Here is a 24,864-nt window from a genome sequence, read left to right on the forward strand (position 1 = left end):
ATTACCAAGAGCAGGTTCTAGTACTTTTTTAAAATAATTGATCACATTTCTCTACCACCCTGGCAACCCAGCCATCTCATGGGACTGGGGGGCCACCAAGGAGTATGGGATCAGATGCCAAAACATATTCTGAAGGACCTTGTTTTCCCCTATTCCAGTTATGGGAAAGGAATCAGAGGGCTGACCAAGAAAAGCATCGAGATTTCAATAGAAATGCCATAATTTATTCTGTTGTATAAAAAAGTCATCCTTATGTAACAAAATGTCTTCTTAGAAGAAGATATATATTATTTCAGGTCATAAATAATCAGCAAACATACAACTGTTGGCAACTTAAAAAACAAAACAAAATCAACACTGGTGCTTTCCAGTGTCAAAAACAAACCTGCTTAGGATATATTTACAGGATATTACAGTACTCAAACACAAAAATTGAGGTATTTGGTTCTTCTAGGAGTAGACACTGACATTTGTGAAGGTGGACCGCCTACACAAAAATAAATAAAACGAAGTATATTCTCATATGTATATGCGTTGTCGGGAATGGTAATACTGGTAGGTATGTCAAGCATGAAAAGTGTCTTCAGAAAACAGGGACAAAAAGAGAAGTCGGCTCTCACACTTGAGTCCTCTCTCTTCTGCCCCTTTCTGTCCGAGGGGCTTGATGTACCCACTGTACGTTGGTCCCGAAATGTGCTGAGTTCAGCAAACATCTTGGCGTGAAGTCATCATTACAACTGCTCAGGAACCCAGTGGAACTTGGGTGAAATTAAATAAAGACAGACCAGCCCTCACGAGCCCCCTTCCCTGGAGTCATTGCATTTCCACTTTCCAGGAGCCTGGAATGCCGGTGGGTTGCGGAGATCGCCTCCCGCGGCTTTTCAGCAGCTGGGAGAGGTCGTGATAGGGCTCTGCAGGTAGCTCAAGGCACTGTTTGCGGGGCGGGCGGGAATGGAGACCGGGAAGTTGAAGACAGTGGTGGTGGAGGCGCTGCAGTCGAGCACAGCCGTGGCGGGGCTCCCCGCCTCTGCCGAGCAGTGGGGCGCCAGGACCTGCGACTCAAACTGCAGCAGCTGGCCCAGGAAGCTGAAGTTGGGGGAGATGATGCTTCTCCTCTGCTTCACGAACTCAAAGGCCTCATCCAGCTTGACTCGGTTAGTCCTCATGAGGTAAGCGAGGCAGATGGTGGCCGATCGGGAAATGCCCGCCTGACAGTGGACAAACACCCTTCCACCAGCATTCTTGATGGAGTCTGGAAAACAAAGGGCAGCTGGTTATTTGAGAGCCCAGGAGAATGACTCCAACCAACCCCAGGTGTCTAAGAAATGCCACATGTGTCCTGTCCAGTATGGTCGATATCACCTCATGTCATCACAGACATACTGTCCATGAAGGCAATGTGGGCACAGTGGATTTAAACAGCCGGGGATTTAAACCCAGGCAAGGCATCGCCACTAAGCAGATTGATATTGGACAGATCAATTCAACCTGAGATTCAGTTTGCTAATTTATAAAGTGGGACATCGAAACTGTACTTTGCAGGGATGCTGCTCATGCCAGACTGATTTTAATGTCTAGAGGAAAGCTTAAATCTATGTTGCTCAAGTTCTTGCCATGGAATTTAGTCTCAGTCACTGAAACAGAAGGAGTGTGGCAAAGTCCCAGGCATCTGCTCCACTTACCTATGAAGTCAATTGCCTCATTGAACCAGGAGCTGATGTCTGCCTTGTGGTTGTCCTCCACGGGGATGCTCTTGTACTGGTAGTGACCCTCGAAATGGTTGGGACAGTTCGCAGAGACGTTGATCAAGGCAGTGATGCCCAAGGCATCCAGCATGTCCTTGCGGGAAGCATGATAGGCACTGCCCAGGTACAGAAAAGGCAGGATCTCCACTGGGCCACCCTGAAATCCAGAAACATCCAACGCTTGTCAAGCTTTGTTCAATGGCAATGGTGGTGCCCACATCCACAAAACCTCCCTCCTGGATAAGTTAGTTTCAATACTGGGTGAACCTCACAGCACTGTTAAGAGTGTCAATAAATAAGGGACTAAACCCATTTGCCTAGGCAGGGCCAACAAGCTAATTTCTGTAGTGCCAACAATTACAGGCTCGGCTCCATCATGCCATGTAACCACGGGATAAATGAAATCTCCTGTGTCCCCTGTTATAAATAAAGCTGCACGTCACTTTCTATATTTTCACTAGCGCGGCTCTGCCACCTTTGCCAGCTCTTCCTTCTCCCCTCCGGCACAGCCCCCTACTAACCTGATCGTAGAGCGGGGTGCTGCAGGAACTGCACCCCGATTCAGCGCTGTCAGGGACACTAGTACTCAGGGGAAGGCTGAGCCCCATGGGGGTCGACTGTTTGCTGCACAGCTCCGGGTAGGAAGCAGAAAAAGCTTCATATCCTCCTGGGAACACAAAGAGACACATATTTTTCATTAGTACCGCCGAGACAGGGTGCCTTCATACAACTTCCTCATCCACCAGAGCTGGAAGTTTAGCCCAGAGAGCCCCAGGCGAGTCTTTGTTCCTAGAGCCAAACAAAGCCAACAAGTCCCCACAATGCGACTCAGGCGTCCAAGCTCTCCAGGTGGAGCAGCACCCCCCGCAGCTGAGAACCAGGGGTCCCCAGACTAGGCGGCGGAGGGCGTGAGGCCCGCCCCTGAGCGTCCCCGAAGGCGTACCTTTGAGCAAAAAGATTTGCGCGCTGCGCGCCTCGCGGCAGAGCGCGCCGGCGGCCAGCGCCAGGGTGCCGTCGCGCTTGGCGCAGTCCAGCGCGGCGCTGCGCTCGTCCAGCAGCACCACGGCGTGGTAGGCGCCGGCCAGCAGGCGGCCGCGCAGCTCGGCGTTGGGGACGATGTGCTCCAGACCCATGGCGCCCTTGGCCCGCCGACGCACAATGGTGCTGAAGCGCACGTTGACCGAGCCGGCGATGTGGCCGGCGTTGAAAGCGAAGAAGGAGCGACAGTCCAACAGCAGGCACTGCGCCGCGCGCTCCCGCAGCAGCGTCCGGAGGCCTCCGGCGTCCAGGGAGACCACTTCCATGACCATGGCCGGCCCCAGCGCCCCCAGCGTGCAAGTCGTCCTGCGTTCTTTGTCCCGGGAAGCGAACAGCAGGGCGATGGCTTTCGAGGAAAAGCCCGACCCCGGTTTTCTTTGCGCCAAACCCAAACTGCCTTTGGACCGAGCGAGGGGTCGCCGTGTGGGACTCTCGACCGCCTCGGCTTCCTTGTTGCTCTCCCGACGGCCCTTCCACCCGCAATTCGCCCAGGGCCCCGAAGTCTTTCGCAGCGAGTCCGAGCCGGCGGAGAGCGTTTATATTGTGGCTCCGCGTAAGCAAGCGGGGCGGCGCGGGGCGGGGCGCGCGCGCGCGCGCTGTGGGGGAGGGGATTGTTTGTTTGAATGACGGTCACGTGACTGGTGTGGTGACGTCACCCGCCTTGCCGGGTTTGGCGCCCGAGCAGCCAAAAGCGAAGACGTCAGCGGCCTCCGAGTGGGGTCCGCTGGCTAAGCTCTGGCTCGGGCTTTGGCCTCCTCCCGGCCGTCCAGCCTGCGCCTGGCGCGTCCCTAGGGAGCTGGTCCGGGCCACTCTCCGGGCCCAGCGGGGAGGGGAGAGGGTGGGCGCTCTGCCAGCCGAGGGCTGACTCCCGTGTGCGAGTGTCTGGGAGCGGGCCGCGTGCCATGGGCCCCCGCCTCCCCTCCCTTTCCACCCCCTCCACCGCGCCGGGACGCCCGCTCCTCCGCCGACCGGAGCCGAAAGGGGTCTTCTTTGTTACTGGATACACAGGCGCCCCTTTCTCTCATTTCCTCGTACCCAGCAGGCGAGGAAACACGGGTTCCTGAGGAGAAGCGATTTATTATACTTGCCCAGTATCGCACTGCTGGGGGTGAGCGGGCCGAGAGGAGACTGAAATGAGGGTCGGAGAAAAATTGAGTTTGTCCGCTCAAGAACAACCGGGGTAGGTTGGGGTGGAGGTGTTCAGGGAAATACATTCCTGTTCCCCAGGCTTTCCTGTTACTTTAAAATGTACATTTAACAAGTAAAATGCCGTCCAACCAAACCCCAAGCAGAAAAATGTCAATCCTAGTCATGTGGTCCTTACGTGGTTGTGAGCCGAGGAAGGCGGGTCAGGGGTCTGAAATGAGGGTGGGGGTCGCAAGGTGCTGTTGTGGATTGCGGACGTCCGGCTTTTAGTGAGGCGACCCCCCGCCCAGTGCGGATCGACAGCGCCCCCGCAGGGGCCGCCAGACACCTTTCTTCTGCTCGCGTTTTCTTAAGTCTCAGCGGCTTCATCTCTTTGTGGTGGTTTCTTCAGATTCTTTGCGACCTCATGGACTGGAGCCCACCAGGTTCCTCTGTCCATAGAATTTCCCAGGCAAGAATACTGGAGTGGGTTACCATTCCCTTTTCCTGGGGATTTTCTTAGTCCCCAAACATGTACTGATTGAGCGCCTACTAAGCGCTGGGCTGGGGACTGCAACTGGGAACCGGAGCACCGTCCAGCCCCAGGGCCCTGGTTCTTGCCATCAACGTGAGCTGGTCTTGAAATATAATCCTACAGCATTTTAAGAGGATTTACAGGACCTGGACAAAGGTTTGGGGAGACCCCCATAAGGTCACCCTCATCCTGGGCCCTAGTGAAGCCCTCCAACCTCCCGATCCCCGGCGGCACCACACAAACACAAATATTGCGCCATCAGGCTGGGGTGCTGAGTCAGGAACATTCTGTGGTTTCCTCCCCTCTCCTCTAGGAGAGCGGGGTATTTCACTAACACCCAGTGTCGTTGATCCGCTGGTTGTATCAGCAGAGGCAACTTCTGCATTTGCCTCGCTTAGTGTTCTCACATGCTCAGACTTTCTGCCTAAATTCTAAAAAAGTAAAAGGCTAAGTGCTTTTTTAAAAAGAGCATTTTTGGCCTTCAGGTGAACACTGGCTGAGAACAGCAAAGAGGTCCTTAGATTATGGCAACACCCGCCCTGTATCTTTTAAAAAAAAGAGAAAGTATTTGTTTATACTACTTATTCAGCTGAGGAACTCAACATATTTTATGCATTGAATCATGAAATGTTACAGCTGCTGACTTTTCACAGCATACCAACTTGATCTATCCCAAGTTGTGTGTGTGTGTTTTACCAAGAGCAGTTTTTAATACCTACATATTTTCAAAAAGCAAACTTTTTTTAATACAAATATTAGAGCGGTAAGTGGCAGTGTGGCCCTACAATCAGGTGTCTGCTGAGTTCTGCAGGGTTTTCCTCTCTAGCCTGTCTAGAAAGAGCAGAGCTTGGCCCCCATGCTGCCATTTTGCTCCTGGGTGATCCCAGCTGAATCTCTTCCCCTAATGAGCCTCTAAGCTGACATCTGAACAATTTTCTTACAACTGCCTACTTTGTGAATGATTTGAGGCCCAAGTTAGAGATGATAGATATAAGGAGCCCAGGCCCTACCCATGCCTTCTTGCTATGATTCACTAGATCTTTTGGTCTTCCCCTTCCCAGAAGAGCACTTCTTATATAATCAGGCCATTTTGTGTTTCAGCATTTGGCACCAGAGCTTGGTGAGAAGGTCACCACTGGATGCTGGTAGGTGAGGCTGGTACAGAGGTCCCTCGCTGAGCCCAGTCAACACACAATGGCTCAGGTTGGGGAGTGTGGTGGTAAAGATGAAGCCCCCTAGGCCCTCAGTCCAGGATGTAGAGGTGCTACTTCTGGGTGGAGATGGAGCCAAAGAGGGCCCAACATAATCTGGTCTGTGGTGACTGCAGAGGCAGAAGGGACTGGAGTTGTGGCCCAGGGAAGCAGAGGAACATGAAAGAGCATCAGGGGATTTTGACTCAGGGGAGGGAACCTGGTCTTTCTCACCTGGGCTCTTGCTGAGTTTAGCTGTGCTCAGGAATAGACCTGGAGGCACCGTTAATGTGTAGCTTGACAGTGAAACGTGGCTTTTCCTCTCATGTCCCGACTCCCTCCTTTCTGTGACGGCGGTAAGGCTGTGGGGAGACTGAGTAGCCACGATTGATTTTACACTCCAATCCCTGTCCAAATCGTGCCCTCAGAGTTGACTTCGGACCTGTTCTGAGGTCACTGGAGGAGAAAAAATGGTGCTCTCACAGATGCTAGTCAGAAAGGAGCCCCAGCTCACTGTCTGCTCTGTGACCTTGGCAGGCAGATGGCTTAACATTTCTGAGCCTCTGTTTCCCCATTTGTAAACTGGGAGCACTCCCCAGTCCAAGATGGCAGACTAGTGTCTCAAAATAACCATCTTCTAGCTCAGCTGGTTAAGAATCCGCCTGCAATGCAGGAGACCCTGGGTTGGGAAAATCCCCTGGAGAAGGGATAGGCTACCCACTCCAGTATTTTTGGGCTTCCCTAGTGGTTCAGACAGTAGAGAATTCACTTGCAATGCAGAAGACATGGGTTCAATCCCTGGGTTGGGAAGATCCCCTGGAGGAGGGGATGGCAACACACTCCAGTATTTTTGCCTGGAGAATCCCCATGGACAGAGGAGCCTGGTGGGCTACAGTCCATGGGGTCACAAAGAGTCAACTGAGCGACTAAGCACAGCAGGGCCCAGCACAGGGGGGTTGGGAAGCCCGTTATTTTATAGGACAGATAGGGGGAGGAGTGAGGAAGTAAAGACTATTATCCTACAAATATCTCTTGGAATGGCCAACCTCAGGAAGGGAGAGTGTTAATTTCTTCAAGCAGAGGGCCAGGGTTCCCTGAGGCAGGCCGTTATATATGATTATAATAAAAACAATGAAAAACAAGGTTAAAGTCAAAGAAACAGATCCATCATGGAGTCAGAATCGGCTCTTAGGAGTACCATCATCTAGGGCCTGCTGTGGATCCCATCTGGAGGGGGTGCTCTCGAGAGAGGGTGCTGGCTCCCACCATTCATGTTCTCTTCTGGGATCCTTGTACGGTCCCCCTTGTGCTGTGTGGCAGGCAGCTCTTGCCTTTGCTTACTACCCTTCATAACTCCCTCTATCCCGGGAAATCCCACCCCTGGGCACCACCCCTTCATCTGGCCCCGCCCCCACTGCTGTCTTGGATTCTCTCATTGCATTCTAGGCAAATCCCTGGTTTCTCCTCCCCACCCCCACTCCTTTGCTCATACTGCCCCCTTCCCATGCCAGGATGCTCCCCTTAGGGCCCCAAATCCCAGAGTGCCATCCCCAGGAGGCCTTCTTTGGTTTCTCTGACTTCTGCCCTAGGGCTTCCCTCGTAGCTCAGTTGGTAAAGAATCTGCCTGCAATGCAGGAGACACGAGTTTGATTCCTGGGCCCTGAGTCTGGAAGATTCCCTGGAGATGGAAATGGGAGCCCACTCCAGTTTTCTTTCCTGGAGAATCCCATAAACAGAGGAGCCTGGCAGGCTACACAGTCCATGGGGTCGCAAGACTTAGTGACACCACCGTCACTTCTGCCCTAGGTCCTGGAAGACTTTGTCCAGAACTTTCTAATTATGTAAACATCTCTTAGGTCCTTATCTTACCCTGAGTTGCTTAAGGGCGGGAAGTGTGTTTTTCTGATCTTTGATCTCCCCACCCTTCTATCATAGTTACAGTGCCTGGCACATAGTAGGTCCACAATTTGTAGCATGGTGGAAAAATTTCCTATGAGGTGCTGTTGAAAAGCGTAAGAGAGAAAGGGACAGGAATGGCCATTCATGAAGCCTCACCCCGTGCCAGCTGGATTACAGATATCATCTTATGAAGTAGTCAATGATCCCATGAGGTGATTATTATTCTCATCTTACAGGCAAGGAAACAGCTCAGAGAGGAGAATGTGCCCACGATGGCACAGCTGGTAATCATCAGATTCAGATCCTGGTCCTGTCTGATGGCGATATGGAGGGGGACCCCGGCATCCTGCGGTAGGAAACCCAGTCTGTAAGGCCTGCGGCCTGTTGCAAGTGCGTCCCCACAGCTCTGGCTGAAGCCTCTGACTCAGCTTGCCTGAAGCTCTGCCTCTGGCAGCAGCTCTGGAGGGAGCCTAAGCCTCTTAGAGCCCCGGACTCCAGCCCTGGTGTCCCTGTTGCCTCTCTGAAGTCACTCAGTGCTTGGGATTTGGGGCAGCCACAGGCACAGCTGGTGGCTCAGATGGTAAAGAATCTGCCTACAATGCAGGAGACTGGAGTTCGATCCCTGGGCCGGGAAGATCCCCTGGAGAAGGGGATGGAGAAGGGAATACCCGTTGCAGTATTGTTGACTGGAAAATCCCCTGGATAGAGGAGCCTAGTGCCCTTCAATCTGTGCAGTTAGAAAGAGTTGGATACGACTGCACTACTGAGCACACGCGTAGGCACAGACGCTCAGCAGCCGGGCTGGCAAGGGGTGACTTCACCCTCCACACCCGGGCAGTTAGGACAGAACTGGCTTCTATTGCACAATCCTTAAAAACAGATCACCCTGGTCAGGACCAGGAAGGCCCATGGGAGTGCACCATCTCAGTCAGCCCCCTCATCTGGGAGACAAGGACCCAGAGACATTAGGCAACCTATCCAAAGTCACACAGTGTCCAGAACATTCCACATCTAGTCAGTGCTGTGTGAACTCTGTGTACAAAACCTTAAGTGTTTGTCTCTGGAGGGTGGGGTTACTTTCATTTTCTTCCTTAAAGCTCTGTATGATTTGAATTTTCTAACACAAATGTGAAACTTTTGTAATTGGGGGGAAAGCCAAAAGTATTAAAAGGCAACCATATCTAGGATAAGCCCTATTTACCATATTTCAGGTAACTTATTAAAAGCAAGGTACAGAGTTCGACTGCCTGGGTTAGAATCCCAGCTTGAGCACTCACCAAGTTGTCCTCAGACAAGTTACTTTGCCTCTCTGAGACTCAGTTGCCTGACGTAGAGAATGAAGATAATAATAGCATCTATCTTGCAGGGCTGATGCAAAGATCGTATGAAACAGGTCAGCAAACTGCAGCCCATGAGCCAGATCTAGCCCGCTCCCTTTTTGTATGCTTCACAAGCTAAGAATGGTTTTTATATTTTAAATGGTTGGGAGGAAAATCAAAAGAAGAGGGATATTTTTGTGACACGAAAGTTGTATGAAATTCACATTTTATTGTCCACAGATAATGCTTTATTAAAACTCAGCTATACACATTGGCACTATCCTCTGTGGCTGCTTTCACATTACAGTGGGAGGTGAATGACTGTGGAGCTGTCTGGCTCACAGAGCCTAAAATATTTACTTCTGTCCCTTTACAGGAAAAGTTTGCCAACTCCTGATATGAGATCATGGATGAAAAGCACTTTAGAGCAATGCCTGGAACAGGATATTTAGTGAATTTTGTTACTATTAATATATGGGTAGCTACGAAATCTTCTTTCCAAAGGATGTGTTCAAAAGCAACAATTGCTTTTATAATATATTTCATTGAGCCCAAAACACACTTTTCATATTTTAACATTCCTCAAAGTGGAATATAGACTTATGGTCAGAGGCAAAGCATAGTTGATTGGCATAGTTAATAGCCAGCATTCCCCTCTTTTTAATTTTTCCATATTTATTTGGCTGCGCCTGGTCTTAGCTGTGGCACTGGGGTCTCATCACAGAGAGCGGGCTTGTCTTTAGTCATGGCACATGGACTCAGGAGTTGCGGTATGTGGGCTTAGTTGCCCCTCAGCATATGGGATCTTAGTTCCCCCACCAGGAATTGAACTCCTGCATCCGGAGGAGGCAGTGGCACCCCACTCCAGTACTCTTGCCTGGAAAATCCCATGGGCGGAGGAGCCTGGTAGGCTGCAGTCTGTGGGGTCTGGAAGAGTCAGACACGACTGAGCGACTTCACTTTCACTTTTCACTTTCATGCATTGGAGAAGGAAATGGCAACCCACTCCAGTGTTCTTGCCTGGAGAATCCCAGGGACGGAGGAGCCTGGTGGGCCCCCGTCTGTGGGGTCGCACAGAGTCGGACACGACTGAAGCGACTTAGCAGCAGCAGCAGCAGCATTGGAAGGATCAGGGAAATCCCCAGCATTTCTCTTTCTTAATGGTGTGTACATTAAAGAGGGGAGGGGTCTCAGAATTGCTGACCTCTCAGTTCAGTAGAATACAGTGAAGTTAAAAGGTTTCAGATGGACAGGAATTAAAGCACTGCAGTCATTTCCTCAATAAACATTGTCAGGGAGACAGATTTGTCAATTAGACAAGTGCAGCTCAGGTGCTAAGAGTCAGGATAGAGATAAGAAAGACCAGAAAAGGGGCCCTCCCCCAGCTAGGAGAGGAATGTGAGGGAAAGATGCCCAGGGGAGGGGCTGTCTCCCTGGAAACAAAAACTGCCGCAGAATAGAAAAGTCTGGATGAAATACTTCTGCAAGATGGGTCTCAGTGATCTACTGCTCAGACCCTGAGAGTCGGGTCTCAGTTTTCTGCCGTATAAAACGGGGGCCGTAAGAGTCCCAAGAGGCCAACTCTCAGTTTTGATGTGGGACCAGGTGAAGCCCCACAGCCTGTGTGAACAGGCCCCGTGGCCAACCACCTCTGTGACTACCACTAGCTTGGGAGCAGGGACAAGACTTCTCGTCTTTCTTGGTCTCCAGCACAAACCCCAAAGCAGGTTTGTTGGATAAACGCATGCAGATGAACCCGGGAGCCCTGGAGAGGGACCAGGAAGTAGCAGGGCTCCGTGACTCAGACAGGCCCAGCCCTGAACCCAGGGCACCGCTTGCCTGCATGGTCCCAAGCCCCGCCCCAGCCACCAGGGTAGCTGACGCCGCAGTGAGAAGTGACAGATCTCTGTTGTTATTTTTTTTAAGACAGAGTATGAATTGAGACGTCATTTCCTTTTTATGATTAGAGAACATTAATTAGTGTTGAAGGAAGCAAATGAGGTCATTGTCTCTTCCAAACTCTCCCCTGAGGAAGGAGAAGTTACCAGTGGTGTGTTCAGAATCCTAGTTCAAGACTCAGAAATTGTGCCTACCAATTTTGCCTTCATGGCTAAGTTATTTGGGGGCAATTTCTACTAACAATTGCAATCTCTACTGAGTACTTGGGCTTCCCTGGTGGCTCAGACGGTAAAGAATCCACCTACAACGTGGGAGACCTGGGTTTGATCCCTGGCTCAGGAAAATCCCCTGAAGAAGGTCATGGCAACCCACTCCAGTATTCTTGCCTGGAGAATTCCATGGGCAGGGGAGCCTGGAGGGCTATGGTCCATGGAATTGTAGAGTGGGACAGGACTGACCAACTAAGCCCTGAGTGCTTGCTGTGAGCCTAGCCTTTTGCCGAGTGGTTTATATACATTTCCTCTTAGATCATGACGCTAGCCCTGTGAGGCAGGTACCATTAACCATCCCCACAATAAGAGAGGAGGGTACTGTGGCTCAGAGAAGTTAACTAACTTGTCCAAAGGCACAGCAAGTAAGAGCCACTGCCTGGGGCCTGTCACTCCCCCTCTCTAAGTCCTTTGTCCTTATCTCTCCACAGCACATGGTGCGTGTATCATGAGGGTAGAGTGTTGCATCATTTCGCGGTCATTTCATGGGATAATGACTTTTAGGGGGCTGCTTCTAGATTCCTAAGGAAGGGGGAAAGGAAATAGACCTCAAACTGGGGCTTTCTGCCTTGCCCTCCCTGACTCACTGAGCCACATTGCACAAATGATTCATTCACTGGCCTGGACCTCAGTGGGTTTGGCTACCCCATTGAGAGTGAAGTCACACCTCCAACTTTCCAATGCTTTCATTGGTTCACTCACCCAACTTTGGGCAGGCAAGAAACAGGCCTGGCTGGCCTCACTTGGGGTCAGGAAAGCACACAAATGCTTCTCGATATCTTAAAATCATGGCTGGGCATCTCACTTCTAGCCTAAGAGATCATCTTGCGGCTTAAAGTCGATTCCTAGTACCACAAGCTGAGTGGCTTAAAGCAACAGAAACTGATTGTCTAACAGTTCTGGAAGCCAGAAGTCCCAGACCAAGGTGTTGGCGAGGTTGGTTCCCTCTGAGAGCTGTCGGGGAGCATCTGTCCCAGGCCTCTCTCTTAGCTTCTGGTGCCTGGCGGGCAGTCTTGGATATTCCTTGGTGCGGAGTCATCACTCCAATCTCTGCCTCCATCTTCATCAGTCATGCTGGATCAGGTTCCACCCTAATGATCTCATTTTAACTTGATTACCTTAGTGAAGGCCTTGTTTCCAAATAAGGTCACATGCTGAAGTGGGGGTTGGGACTTAAGCGTATCTTTTGGGCGGAACATAATTCAACCCAAAACAGAGTCCCAGAGATAGCCGGCTAAGAATAACATGTTCAGTATGGCCCAGGTAAATATTAATGTATCCATTTAACATGATCTTCACGAAAATACTGAAGATGGGTTGGGTTTTTGTTTTTCCTGGAGTTGATACTGAAGTTGATATGAAATAAGAATAGACAGAAAAACTGGAAAAGAAAAGCAGTGTGGTGGGGATAAGTCCTACCAGATATTAAAACATATCATAAAGCCCCAGCAATTAAAATGGTGTAGTTAGGAGCATGAATAGCCAGGCAGAGCAATGAAACAGAATAGGAAGTCCAGAAATTTGCCCAAATACATATTGAAATTTGATGTATGGTGAAAGCGGCATCTCAGATCGTTGGGACACGATGGACTTTTAAATAAGTGATCTTGAGACAACTGGACAGTGATTTTGAAAAAAGATAAAAAGAGCCATACCTCACACCATACATTTGAATAAGTATCCAATGGACCAGAGACTCAGATTTTTTTAAGTGAACCCACAAAACTTGTGGAAGAAAACATGAGGGGATTCCTGTATAACATAGGAGTGAAAGAAGCTTTCAGTTTAGGACTCAAAATCTGGAAACAGTGAAACAAAAACTTGATAAATTCAACTACATAAAAATTAAAGCTAAAGTTAAGCTTTTTATGGCAAAAATAAAACTTCATAAGTGACATTTAAAAAAAAAAGACAAGTGGTAGACGAAGGCTAATTTCACTGGTATTTAAAAATAGAGATTTTTTTTTTAAGTATGATTTTATAATGGACAAAAACCACAAGGAAATAGTTCCAGGAAAGGGACCCAGAACATGTAAGAAGATGCGTGTTCATAATCATAATAAGAGACAAGAAAATTCTAACTATGCTGAGAGACTCTCATCCTTCAGGTTGGCAAAAATCCAAAAATTTGAAGGTACCCTCTGCTGAGAAGCGAAATTTGAATATGAATTAGGCATTAGAAGATATTGTAGAAATGTTCACTTTGGTGGTTGCTTAGGAAAATATCTAGACCTTAAAAGATGCATGCTGAAGTGTTTGGCAGTAAAAGGTTATGATGTTAGCAACTTGCTTGAAATGTTCAGAAGAAAATACACACACCAGTAAATGAATTAAATGACGCAGCATGAACAATTGTTGAGTCTATGTAGGGTGTAAGGGTGTCCATGACTGCTATTCTTCTTTCACCCTTACTGTATACCTGAAATTTTTCAGAATTAAACGTGAGTTCCTGTCACATGGCCTCGAGGTGAGCTCGGTGAAGTGGAAGCTATCAGCAAAAGAAGCTAGCTCAGCTGAGACAGTAATAATTGATACTGTGGGCACCGGGCAGTATTTCATCAGCCAACTCACTAATCATTACTGTCCCCGTTCACAGACAAGGAAACTGAGGCATCAGCAATCTGCCAAATCCACAGAGATTTGAATTCTGGAAGCTCTGCTGATTGATTTTAATCTGAGCCAGTCCCTGAGAACTGCTAATAGGCTTTGAAAAAACAGCCTTAAATCCAAATGTTATTAAATTGGACTAAGTTCTTTACTCAAGTGAAAGGGTTCATTCAAAGGGTTAGCAGAGATCCTGCTGATGCATCTTAGAAACACTAGCCATTTATAAGGTCTACTGTCCTGTCCTCTAATTTAGACTCAGTCATTTCAGACTCACTGAGGAGAGAAAAGAATTGTAATAAAGCGGTTGTGCCCTCAGTCTAATGATTCACCTAGCAACCTGTTAATGCAAATTCAGGGTAGTCTTTAAATCAAGGTATATTAACAAAAGATAACTTACAATTGAAGTGAAATGGAATCACTTTCAAAGTGCATTTAATGATGTAGAGTGCTTTCATCAATTAAAAAGTTTCATAATTTAAAGAAAACTTGTGCAAACCCAGCGCCTGGGTTTGAATCCCAGCTCTGCCAGTAACCTCAGAGGACGATGCTGGGGCAAGTCACACACCCTCCTTTGACCCCACGTTTCCTCATCTAAAGTGGAGATGACTAGCACCCTCCTCGAAAGCTCTCCGGAGGGTTAAGTGACCTGGATGTGCTGTCTGGAGGATATTCGAGTTTGAGACCCTCTCCATCATGCTCCAGTGGAGCCACCCTGAGAAACGGCACCAACAGCTTGGTCCGTGATGGCTCTGCCTCCCGCAAGGCTAACTCGCCCCTTTTTATGAAGGGTCCACTCTGTGCCAAGCCTGTGCAGCACACTGGGGACCAGGAGATGAGCGGTACGTGGTCTCAGCCTGGATCGAGAGGAGCACATGAGTCATCTTGCCACTCAAGTGTGCACGGACGGGCAGAGCGTGACACCAGCACAGCTGTGGGGCCCCAGAGGGGAGCCTGGGGCGTGGACAGTACTGTTTAAAGGACAGTATCTGCTTGGGGCGCACAACAATGGGAATGTAGTTAATACCACTGACCTCTGTACTTAACCAATGGTTAAGATGATACCTTTTATGTGTATTTCACTAAAATATATAGATATTGTATATGAATATGTAATCCATATATTAATGGTCAATACCTTCTTGGGGAGTCCCCAGCCCAGAGGAGGTGTTCTTACACTGGTTGTGCAGATGAAGAAATGGAGGCCCAGAGTCGGGGAGCAACCCGCGCCCGGCCTCCCACTCCAAGAATAAGGCAGCTTCCTCAGGTCTATCTGATGGAGATGGAAACCCACCCAAGTCTTGACTCTCTGGCCTTAAGTCCACTCTGCTGCAAAGACACAGAGCAGGATAGGATTGCCTGATGTCCAGCTGGGGGCTTTTTCCACCACAGCCCCCACCCACAAACGCCTAGACTGGGCCCTGGGATCACCCCCACCTGGACCCTATCCTAGTTCTGGGACAAGGGAGAGGGTGTAAAGAGATCCTGTTCCTTAATCCCATGACGAGAGGGAATGTGTTTTCCTAGTCGCCAGGGGCAGAGGATGGTCTCCATAGGGTCAGCGGCAGGAAGAGTCACTGGGCTCCCATTTCTATTCTCCCCATTTCCTGAGTGCCCGCGTTTTCTGTTCTGGTGAAATCAAGCTTCAGGTAGATCCCTTGTCTAGGTGTGGGCTTGTCCACATGTGGCTGGGGTGTTCAGGCAGCCATGGATATATGTGAGCCTCCCTGGGTACCCCCACCCACTGCCTCCTGAATATCTGTATGGAGACCCTTGCCCTCCCAGCCAAGAAGAGTGGGGCAGGGATCTGAGAGCCCCAGAGGCACACTTTCTATGCCTTCCTTCATCCCCCGGTGGCTGAGACCAACTCAGGCCCTCCTTCCAGGCACATTATTCCTTCTTGGAACTCTCAGGACCATCTTGAGAGGGGAGAGGGATAAAGTCTGAGATGGTCAGTGCTGAAGAGAAATATTGATACAAAGTAAGAAAAGGGTTAGAAGTGGGAGTGGGCTAGGGTCGGGGCTCAATGTAAATCGGGTGTTTCCAAGAAGGTCTTGGCAAGAAGTTGACATTTGAGTTAAGACCTGAGGGGGTGAGGGAGTGAGCCGTGGAGCATCTAGGGAAAGAACCATTCAGGCAGACACCCCCAAACAGAAACAAGCCTCCCAAGAACAAGAAACAGGCCAGAGGCATCCAGACTGGAAAGGAAGAAGGACACTGGCTTCATTCTCAGATGACGTAATCCCATACGGAGAAAATCCTATGGAATCTGAAAGGAAAGTTTGATACTATGAGAACCAGTAAACAAGTACAAGGTCACAGGATGTAAGATCAATATATAGAAGTCAATTTTATTTCCACATCGCAAACGATGAGCCAGCCAAAAATGAAATTAAGAGTATAATTCCAGGGAATTCCCTGGCAGCTCAGTGGTTGGGACCCTGCGCTTCCACTGCAGGGGGAAACAGGTTCAATCCCTAGTCAGGGAACTAAGCTCCTGCAGGCTACGTGTGACACACACATACCCCCAAAATTCCTAATAGCATCAACTAGAATAAAACATTAGGAATTAATTTAACAAAAGAAATACAAGACATACACGATTACAGTATTTCACTGAGGGAAATTAAACTGTAAGTAGTTGGAGAGACATTCCATGGTCTTAGATTGGAAGACAATGTTGGTCTTGCAAGTTGATATATAGATGCAACATCGCTCGCTCAGTCACTACAGTCATGTTCGATCTTTGTGACCCTATGGACTGTAGCCTGCAAGACTCCTCTGTCCATGGGATTCTCCAGGCAAGAACACTGGAGTGGGTTGCCATTTCCTCCTCCAGGGGATCTTCCCCAACCGGGGAATGAACATGGGTCTCCTACATTGCAGGCAGATTCTTTACTGCTGAACCACTGGGGAAGCTCTTAGATTCAACATAATCACTATCAAAATTCCCGTAGGCACTTCTTTTCCCAGAAATTTGCAAACTGATTCTAAAATTTATATGGTAATGAAAAATACCTAGAATAGCCAGAACATTCCTGAAAAAGAAGAACAAATTTGTAGGATCTTCACTTCCTGATTTCAGGACTCACTATTAAGTTACTGTCAAGATATTGTGGTACTGGCATATGGGTCAATGAAACAGAATTAAGAGTTCATAAACCCTTACATTTATGGTTGATTAGTTTTTGACAACTATACCAAGGCAGTTCATTGGAAGAAAGGATAGTCTGTTTAACAAATAGTGCTGGAACAACTGGCTATCTGTCCGCTTGCAAAAGGAAGAACTTACCCTTACCTCACACCACATACAAAAATTAACTCAAAATGGATCATTAACTTAAATGTAAGAGCTAAAACTATACAAATTTAAAAAGAACACACAGGGGGGAAAATCTTATAAACTTTGTGTCAGGGAAAGCTTTCTTGCTTGGTTTATAAAATTTAAAAAATCAATAAGCTGAAATTTGTGAAGTTTCAAAATTTTTGTGCTTAAGAGCCACCATTAAGAAAACCAAAATGTCAACAGTAAACTAGGGCAAAATATTTGCAAAACCGAATCTCTTAAAGGACTTGTGATCGGGTATTTACAAAGAACTTCTGCAGCTCAACAATAAGACAAACAACCCAATCAAAAAATGAGCAAGCAGTACGAACAGATAGTTCTCCAAAGAAGATATACCCATAGCTGATAAGCACTTGAACAGATGCTCATTAGTCATTAAGGAAGCACAAATGTCTAATGAGATCTATATCATACTCGCTAGAATGACTGTGTTCAAAATGACATATAATAACAAATGTTGGCTAAGATGTGGAGAATTGGAACATTCATACCATGCAGATAGGGACATAAAATGGGGCAACATCTCTGGAAGCTAGTGTGATGGTTCCTCACAAAGGTAAACATGAACCTCCCACGGGACCCAGCAACTCCACTCCCAGGTCTCCACCTTAGAGAAGCAAAAACATACGTCCACACAAAGAGGTGTGAGTCAGTGTTCACAGAAGTGTTATTCATAATAGCCCCCAACTGGAAACAACCTGCATGTCCCTCGACCGATTAATGAAATGAATAGGCCAAATGTGGCCAGTGCACACACCAGAACTGTTCAGCAATAAAAAGGAACCGACGGATGACAGATGCTGCCACATAGATAAACCTCAGAGATGTTATGATAAATGATCGAAGCCAGACACGAGGGACTAGACAGTGTATGATTCTGCTTCATATAAGATGTCCAGAAAAGGCAAATCGGCAGACAGTGAGCAGATCAGCAGTTGTGTAGGGCTGGGTGGGAACAGGGACTACCTATAAACGGGCATGGAAAAGGCTTCTGACTGGGGACTGTGCAAATGTTCTAAGAGTGATTTATGGTGATGGTTGCACCTCTGGGTGAAACTACCCCCCAAAGCACTGAATTGTACTCTTAAATGTTATGATATTTAAAGTATACCTCAATAAAGCAGTTTTTTAAAAAGCCTCTGTTCAAGGTTCGGGTTGAGGTTGACTTTACACCTGGCCCGGGATCCTTCCTGGGTTGCAGTAGGCTGGGATAGCTATCACCCTGTGGCCACGGAGTGCCGTGGGTCATAGTTCCATAGCACGGCCCCAGCGGAGCATGACTACTGGTTTACACATCGGGCTCTTCACTTTGGCATAGCTTCTTGAGAGCAAATATTCAGTGTTTATTCTCAGAATCCTCGTAATCCTGGGGAGGGAGCTGGGGAAGAAGGAGGCGGACTGGCCAGACCCTGCAGGGCTTCACAGGCAGGACCTTGGAGGCTGTGGGCAGAGCAGGGACCAGGAGGACATGTGTCAGCAGAGTAATGAGGACTCACTTCACCTGGGAGTGTGAGGATGAAATGAGCTCACAGTGCAAAGTCATAGCACAGTGACGCAGAGTGCACACCAAACTCACTAGTCGGTGTCACGATCACCGTCTCATCCCCAGTACCGCTGGCCCAGGGAGATGAAGCACAGCTCACTGAGGTCACAGCTGTCTGTCTCATGACCTCCAGGAAGCCAGGTCCAGCAAACGCCCGCCCCTCAGGGGAAGCCCCGGGGCTGGTGGTCAGCTCCCGGAGGGCGCGGTGCCATGCACTGAAGACAGGCAGAGTACAGAGTGCCCATGACTGTGCCACCCACCACCACCTTGGCTCCTCACCTGGAGATGGGCAAATAGCAGCAACACCTCCTACAGGAGTCGTTGAGGGTAAGGCCCAGCCAGTGAGGTTGAAGTCCTGGGCCTGGAGTCAGCATCTCACAATCAGTGCCACCTATTCGGAGGCCTTTATTTGGCAGATATTTACTGACACACCGCAGACCATGCCACCCGGGACACAGGGTGAATGAGACATACTCCCCCAGACCCCCCCCCCCCACACACACACACAGACACGCACAGAAGCACAAACACACATAGACACATGGACATACACACACGTACGTGGAGACACACATACATAGAGACACAAATATACACAGATATATACACACAGATGCACACGTAAACACACACAGACCCAAATACATATACCATTCAGTTCAGTTCAGTTGCTCAGTCATGTCTGACTCTTTGCGACCCCATGGACTGCAGCACACCAGCTTTCCCTGTCCATCACTAACTCCCAGAGCTTGCTCAAACTCATGTCCATTGAGTCGATGATGCCATCCAACCACCTCATCCTCTGTTGTTCCCTTCTCCCCCTGCCTTCAATCTTTCCCAGCATCAGGGTATTTTTAAATGAGTCAGTTCTTCGCGTCAGGCGGCCAAAGTATTAAGAGTTTCAGTTTCAGCGTCAGTCCTTCCAATGAATATTCAGGACTGATTTCCTTTAGGATGGACTGGTGGGATCCCCTTGCAGTCCGAGGGACTCTCAAGAGTCTTCTCCAACCCCACCGTTCGAAAGTATCAATTACTAACATATGCTATTAGTACGTTCCAATTGTCAAAGCATCAAATTCCAGAATAGGGGTAGTGTTTATAAAATGCCTTCTGTGGAAATGAACACAGTAGGCGTCCCATGGGGCTTACTTGGTCAAGGATAAGCTGGGTGGCTCTTCCAGTTCCTAACTGACAGGTTTCTTTGATGAAGAGGCAGGAGAACTTTCAACCCACTCGGTCCTAGCCCTGGCAGAGGAACCATCCCAAAGAGAAAGAGAGACTATGACACTGGGGATATTTCTCTGACTTTATAAAAAAAATTTTTTTCTTTTTCATTTTCCCAGACAGAACTCAGCAGTGTCAGCTTTAAAAAGCAGAGAGTCCTGGAACTTCCCTGACAGTCCAGGTTAAGAATCCTCACTTCCAGTGCTGGGGGCAGAGGTTCAATCCCTGGTCAAGGAACTAAGGTCCCATAAATTGACTGGCTTGGCCTTAAATAAATAAATTAAATAAAATCAGAGAGTCCTGGTCACATTAGCTCCCACCCCACATACCGCGAGGCAGGTTGGTTCCTGCTCCGGATGCTGGCGGGGAGCCCAGAGTGCCGTTCTCAGTCCTGGCCACACGCCGGAGCCCCTGGGTTCAAAGTCCTGACACCTGGGTCCTATCCCCAGTGCTTCTAATGTAACTCACGTAGAGTGGGGCCTCAGCGCTGAGACTTTCCATACCTGCCCAAGGGCTCCAAAGTCCAGCCAGGGCTGAAAACTGCAGACCTAAAGGATTATCTTTGAGGTCCAGCATCTGCTGCTGAGGGAAAAAGCAGATGGCAGTTTACTGTGTGCTCATGCAATGTGGTCTATTCATTCAGTATACTCAGCGTATATTCACTCAGTGTACGTGTTAGTTAGATGCTCAGTCGTGTCCGACTCTTTGCAACTCCATGGACTGTAGCTGGCCAGGCTCTTCTGCCCATGGAATTCTCCAGGCAAGAATACTGGAGTGAGCAAGGGATCTTCCTGATCCAGAGACTGAACCCAGGTCTCCTGCGTTGCAGGCAGATTCTCTACCATCTGAATCACCAGAGAAGCCCCATATATATACAGATGGCATGTAGATGTATATAGAGTGGCTTCCCTGCTTTTGTTTTTTCAAAGATAGGGTGTATGTGTGTGGGGTGGGGGACGGGGGCGCTACAGTCGGGACAGAGCTGGTGGGGCTCCAGCCAAACCAACACGTCCTTCTGGATGGGGAGGGGGGGCACTTTCAGTTTTCAGAGTATGTGCTTCTCAAGCAGTGGCATTTTTCACGCCAAGCGTGTGTCGTTTTTAAAATTATTAATAAAGAGAAATAAAGCCACCGTACCTTGAGCTTCTCTCACTTCCGTTTTCTTTACCTATTCAGGGGACAGGAAACACCCATAAATAGCTGGTGGGAAGGAAAGGTCAAGGTGAGGGTCGAGTCAGTGAGCCAAAGCCAGCAGGGCCGAGCTGTCTGGCTCAGCCTCCAAAACCCCTTCTAAAGTGCCCGGGTCCCTTCCAGGCTGGCAGGTTGGACACCGCATGTCAGGGCATCCCAGGAGCAGAGAGTTCCCGGAGCAGACCCCAAGAGCCAGGAAGGGGCCTGGGTTCCAGCTCTCGAGCCAGCTGGCCCTTGGAGACCGGGCTCGGGGCTCCACTGGGTCATGGTCCTGGGGCCAAGTCATCCTGGTGACCTCCCTCTGACACAGTCACCTGGCCCTGCCTCTGGTCATTTCAGTGAAAACTCCAGACAGGGCTGCAGAGAGGCCAGAAGGGCTGTATTATCTAATGAGACCTTCACACAGCCCGGGGCCACACAGAGCTCCAAGGGCTCCAGCAGGAGCCCCCCAGCTGCTGCTGAGTGCGCTGAGGCCAGGCTCAGGGTCCCTGGGTGCTGGTCCTAAGCCATTCAGGTCTGTGATTTCAGGACCCACAGCACCTTGCGGCCCACAAAGGCTGGCTGAGGTCCTTCCCCCACTCACACTGTCCCAGGAACTCTGCCTGGTGGTCTCTCCACTGCTAGACAGAGAGCAAGGGCCCTGGTAATGTGACCCCCAGGCCAGCCCCAGGAGTGCCAAGGCCCATCACCTGTTGCCCCACCTACAAGAACAGGAAATGACGTCACTGAGTCACCTGCTCCAGGCCAGCTGCTTAGAGAAAGGAAAGCGTCCCCTGCCTTCCGGGTGACAGTGTTCTCATTTTCCTCATTTACAGTCAAGAAAACTGGGGCTGAGAGTCATCTGGGCACATGACCTGTGTCCCCACAAACGGGGTGAAGCTTGTGCTCAAGACCGCTATCCTGAAGGGCAGGCCCTACAGTACTCTCAGAGCACCTGGATGCAGCAGGGGCAGAGGGCCTCCCTGCAGCCTCCCCCCAGTGCTCAGCCTCAGGCATCCACCAGGAAGGCCAGGAGAAGGCGCTGGATGCGGGCGGATCGCAGCTGGCCTCGGCCTTGCAGACCGTGTGTGTGGGCTGAGCCAGACCGGACCGGAGGAAGGGCCCCTGGAGAGCCAGCCTCCGGGCCAGGAGTCAGGCGGACCTCTGGCTCTCAGGCCAGGACAAGGGCGTCCCTTCCCGCCTCCTTCTTTCTTAGAAGTCCTCTCAGTGCTGCGCTTCCTGAAGTTTCTGCTGTGGTGCCAGCAGCCTGCCTAAGCCCTCATCCCCCGGGCCTCCTTTCCAGAACCCAGAGGGGAGGGATCACGAGAGGCTGGTGCCATGGGTTCAGGGGAAGAGAACACGCATCCAGGGCCCTCCAGGGTTCTGTCTCAGCTTCACCTATTGGACGGTGTGAGGCCAGAGACTTGGCCCCTCAGAGCCTTGGCTTCTTCAGCTGGCAGTGGAGTTGACAGTGACGGCAGCTCTGCAGGGCCTGCTTGCAGACCGAATGAGGACAGGCTTTGACAGGGGACCGAGCACCTTCCTTGAGCCACTTATTGTCGTAACTGCTGGGCATGGATGAGCATTTCCTAATGACTTCTTCCCGATAGCCAGATGGAGTAGAAATTAATATTTTCCCCATTTGATAGCCATGGCAAGAGACGCAGGGAGAGAAGGCAGCGGTCACGAGTAGAACAGTGCCCCTGGCAGCAACATAGATGGCCCCAGAGATTGTCATCCTGAGTGAAGTCAGACAGAGAAAGACAAATATGATATCACTTATGTGTAGAATCTAAAAAAATGTCACAAACAAACTTATAAAATAACAAGACTCACAGACTTCAAAAATAAACATGTGGTTAAAAGGGAAAGGTTCGGGGGGGGGATAAATTAGGAGTTTGTGATTAACATACACACCCTACTGTATATAAGATAGATAACCAGCGAGGCCCTCCCACACAGCACAGGAACTCTCCTCATTATTCTGGAATAACCGATGTGGGAAAGAACTTGAAGAAGAATAGGTACACATACATGCTGTACATCTGAAACTAACACAACACTGTAAATCGACTATATTCCAATATAAAATAAAAATCAAATTAAAAAAAATTTTTTAAAGGTTTGTGGTAGAGCTGGGAGGAGTTGAGTTGAGGGGCAGAGCCTTCACTTTGCCTCCCATGAGTAATAACACCACCTCACAGACTTCTCGTGGACTGTGACCCACACAAGGACAGACCTGGCGCATTTACTGTATACCTGTCCCAGCACCTAGTAGGGCACATGTCACAGAGTAGGCACTCTGGATACAAGAAGGTTCTGGATGGACAGTGCCAATGTTCGGAGAGGAGGTAACCTGGGCTGTGGAATGAAATACCCCCCCGTTTGCGAGCCCTGTCACTCCCAGCTCTGTGACTTCGCATACCGCTCAGAGCCTCAGCCTCTTCATGGAGAAGTGCAGTGATAATCACGATAGCACCATGAAGGAGTCACCGTGCAGATTGGAGGCGCATAGCAAGGCCCCTTTTACGAGGCTGAAGGGCTGCACGCGAGCTGACCGTGAGATCACAGCAGTGGAAACCCTGTGCGAGGGGTGACACAGGTGTGAGTCGTGGCACATCCGGGCTGTGTGCAGGCCACAGGCTCCGGGCCACAGGGCCTAGGCTTGAGTCCCCTCCACCGTGGACCAGCAGGGGGGCCCTTGAACCGGTTTCCTCACCTCTCTCTGCCTCAGCTTGCTGGGTAAGAGAGTACTCATCCCACGGAAGATCCGTGAGGTGCACGCACTTGGCCCGGGGCCCGGCATCACCAAGTCATGGCCACCACTATTGTCTAGAATAGTTGTCTCTGAGCCACACGCTTGCACACGTACCCCGATCCTGGACTGCTTCCAGAAGCAGGGCTGTCACCTTGAGTCACTGGGACAGAACTTTCTAGAAAGGCATCAGCATTTCCCTGCGCTACCGTTGATGCCCTCCAGTTCTTTCTGGCTCACTCCAGCCACCCTAAGGCCCTGCATTCCTGCCCTGGGCCATGACACAGCGAATCCTAGGGGGGAGACCAAGGCTCGTGAGTGTCTTCCCTCCAAATGGCCCCAGCCTATGGGGTGAAGTGGGGTCTTCTAAGAGCCCTGACTGGGGAAAGTGAGCTTGCGGTAACCTCGGGCTGGGTGTTCCTCCTGCATGGGCCTCCTCATCCTCTGTGGTAAAATAACAGATGATCTAAAATAGGACTGCAATCTCCCTCCGGTGTTGCTTTGACGGCTGATATGCTATTTTTTGTCTTCTCTGTTAATAGCTCGTCATTGCCACAATAGCTAGCACTGATTGAACACCTGGCACGTGCCAGAAACTAAACGCAGGTATGGAGATAACTATCAGTTATTGAATGCTGACATCCACCAGCCGTGACCAGTCTCCTGATTATCTCATTTGATCCCCACAGCAACCTGACCATCCCCACCACAAGGATGAGCAAGTAGGTTCCATGCAGTGAGATGGCCTCATTCACCCGGGATCTGAACCCAAGAGCCAGGCTCCTGATCATACTTGGTCATGCCCAAGTCCCTACAGCCCTAAGAGGTGAGAATTAGTATCTAGTTTACTGATTTAAGAAAACCAAAAACCTGTGGCCCAGAAAGGAAGTGAGTCGGCCCCGTCACACTGTGTGAAATGATGGCCTCTGAGGATATCCTGCTTCTATCTTCTTTTATTCTGATCGACTCAGCTGCGGCTTTAAAGAAACACCCTTGGACTTTGTGACTCTCACTCCCGACTCAGAATTCCTGTCTTGTTACTCTGGGCCTGCAGCTGAGCCTCAGATAACCAAGGGCTCAGCCTTGGGCAGGAGGTCTGACCTCCAGATAAGCAGAGCCCTAGGGTGGAACAAAGACAGGAGTCACATGGGAAGCTCACATCACATCCACTTCCTGGTTCCTCATTGAAACTGGGGGGGGGGG

General features: G+C 49.7%; 1 protein-coding gene across 1 annotated transcript; it reads right to left on the reverse strand.

Annotated features, from left to right (window-relative positions):
* Window positions 1–202: 202 nt before the first annotated feature.
* DUSP1 (dual specificity phosphatase 1) lies at window positions 203–4,688 on the reverse strand. The gene is made up of 4 exons (XM_069555796.1): window positions 2,689–4,688; window positions 2,267–2,412; window positions 1,683–1,902; window positions 203–1,252 (listed from the first exon to the last, which is right to left on the reverse strand). The coding sequence occupies exons 1-4, from the start codon at window positions 3,053–3,055 to the stop codon at window positions 882–884; spliced, it is 1,104 nt and encodes a 367-aa protein (XP_069411897.1). The 5' UTR covers window positions 3,056–4,688; the 3' UTR covers window positions 203–881.
* Between the last annotated feature and the right edge of the window lie 20,176 nt (window positions 4,689–24,864).

This window comes from Ovis canadensis, chromosome 16 (genome assembly GCF_042477335.2).
Source record: "Ovis canadensis isolate MfBH-ARS-UI-01 breed Bighorn chromosome 16, ARS-UI_OviCan_v2, whole genome shotgun sequence".
Classification (NCBI taxonomy): Eukaryota; Metazoa; Chordata; class Mammalia; order Artiodactyla; family Bovidae; genus Ovis; species Ovis canadensis.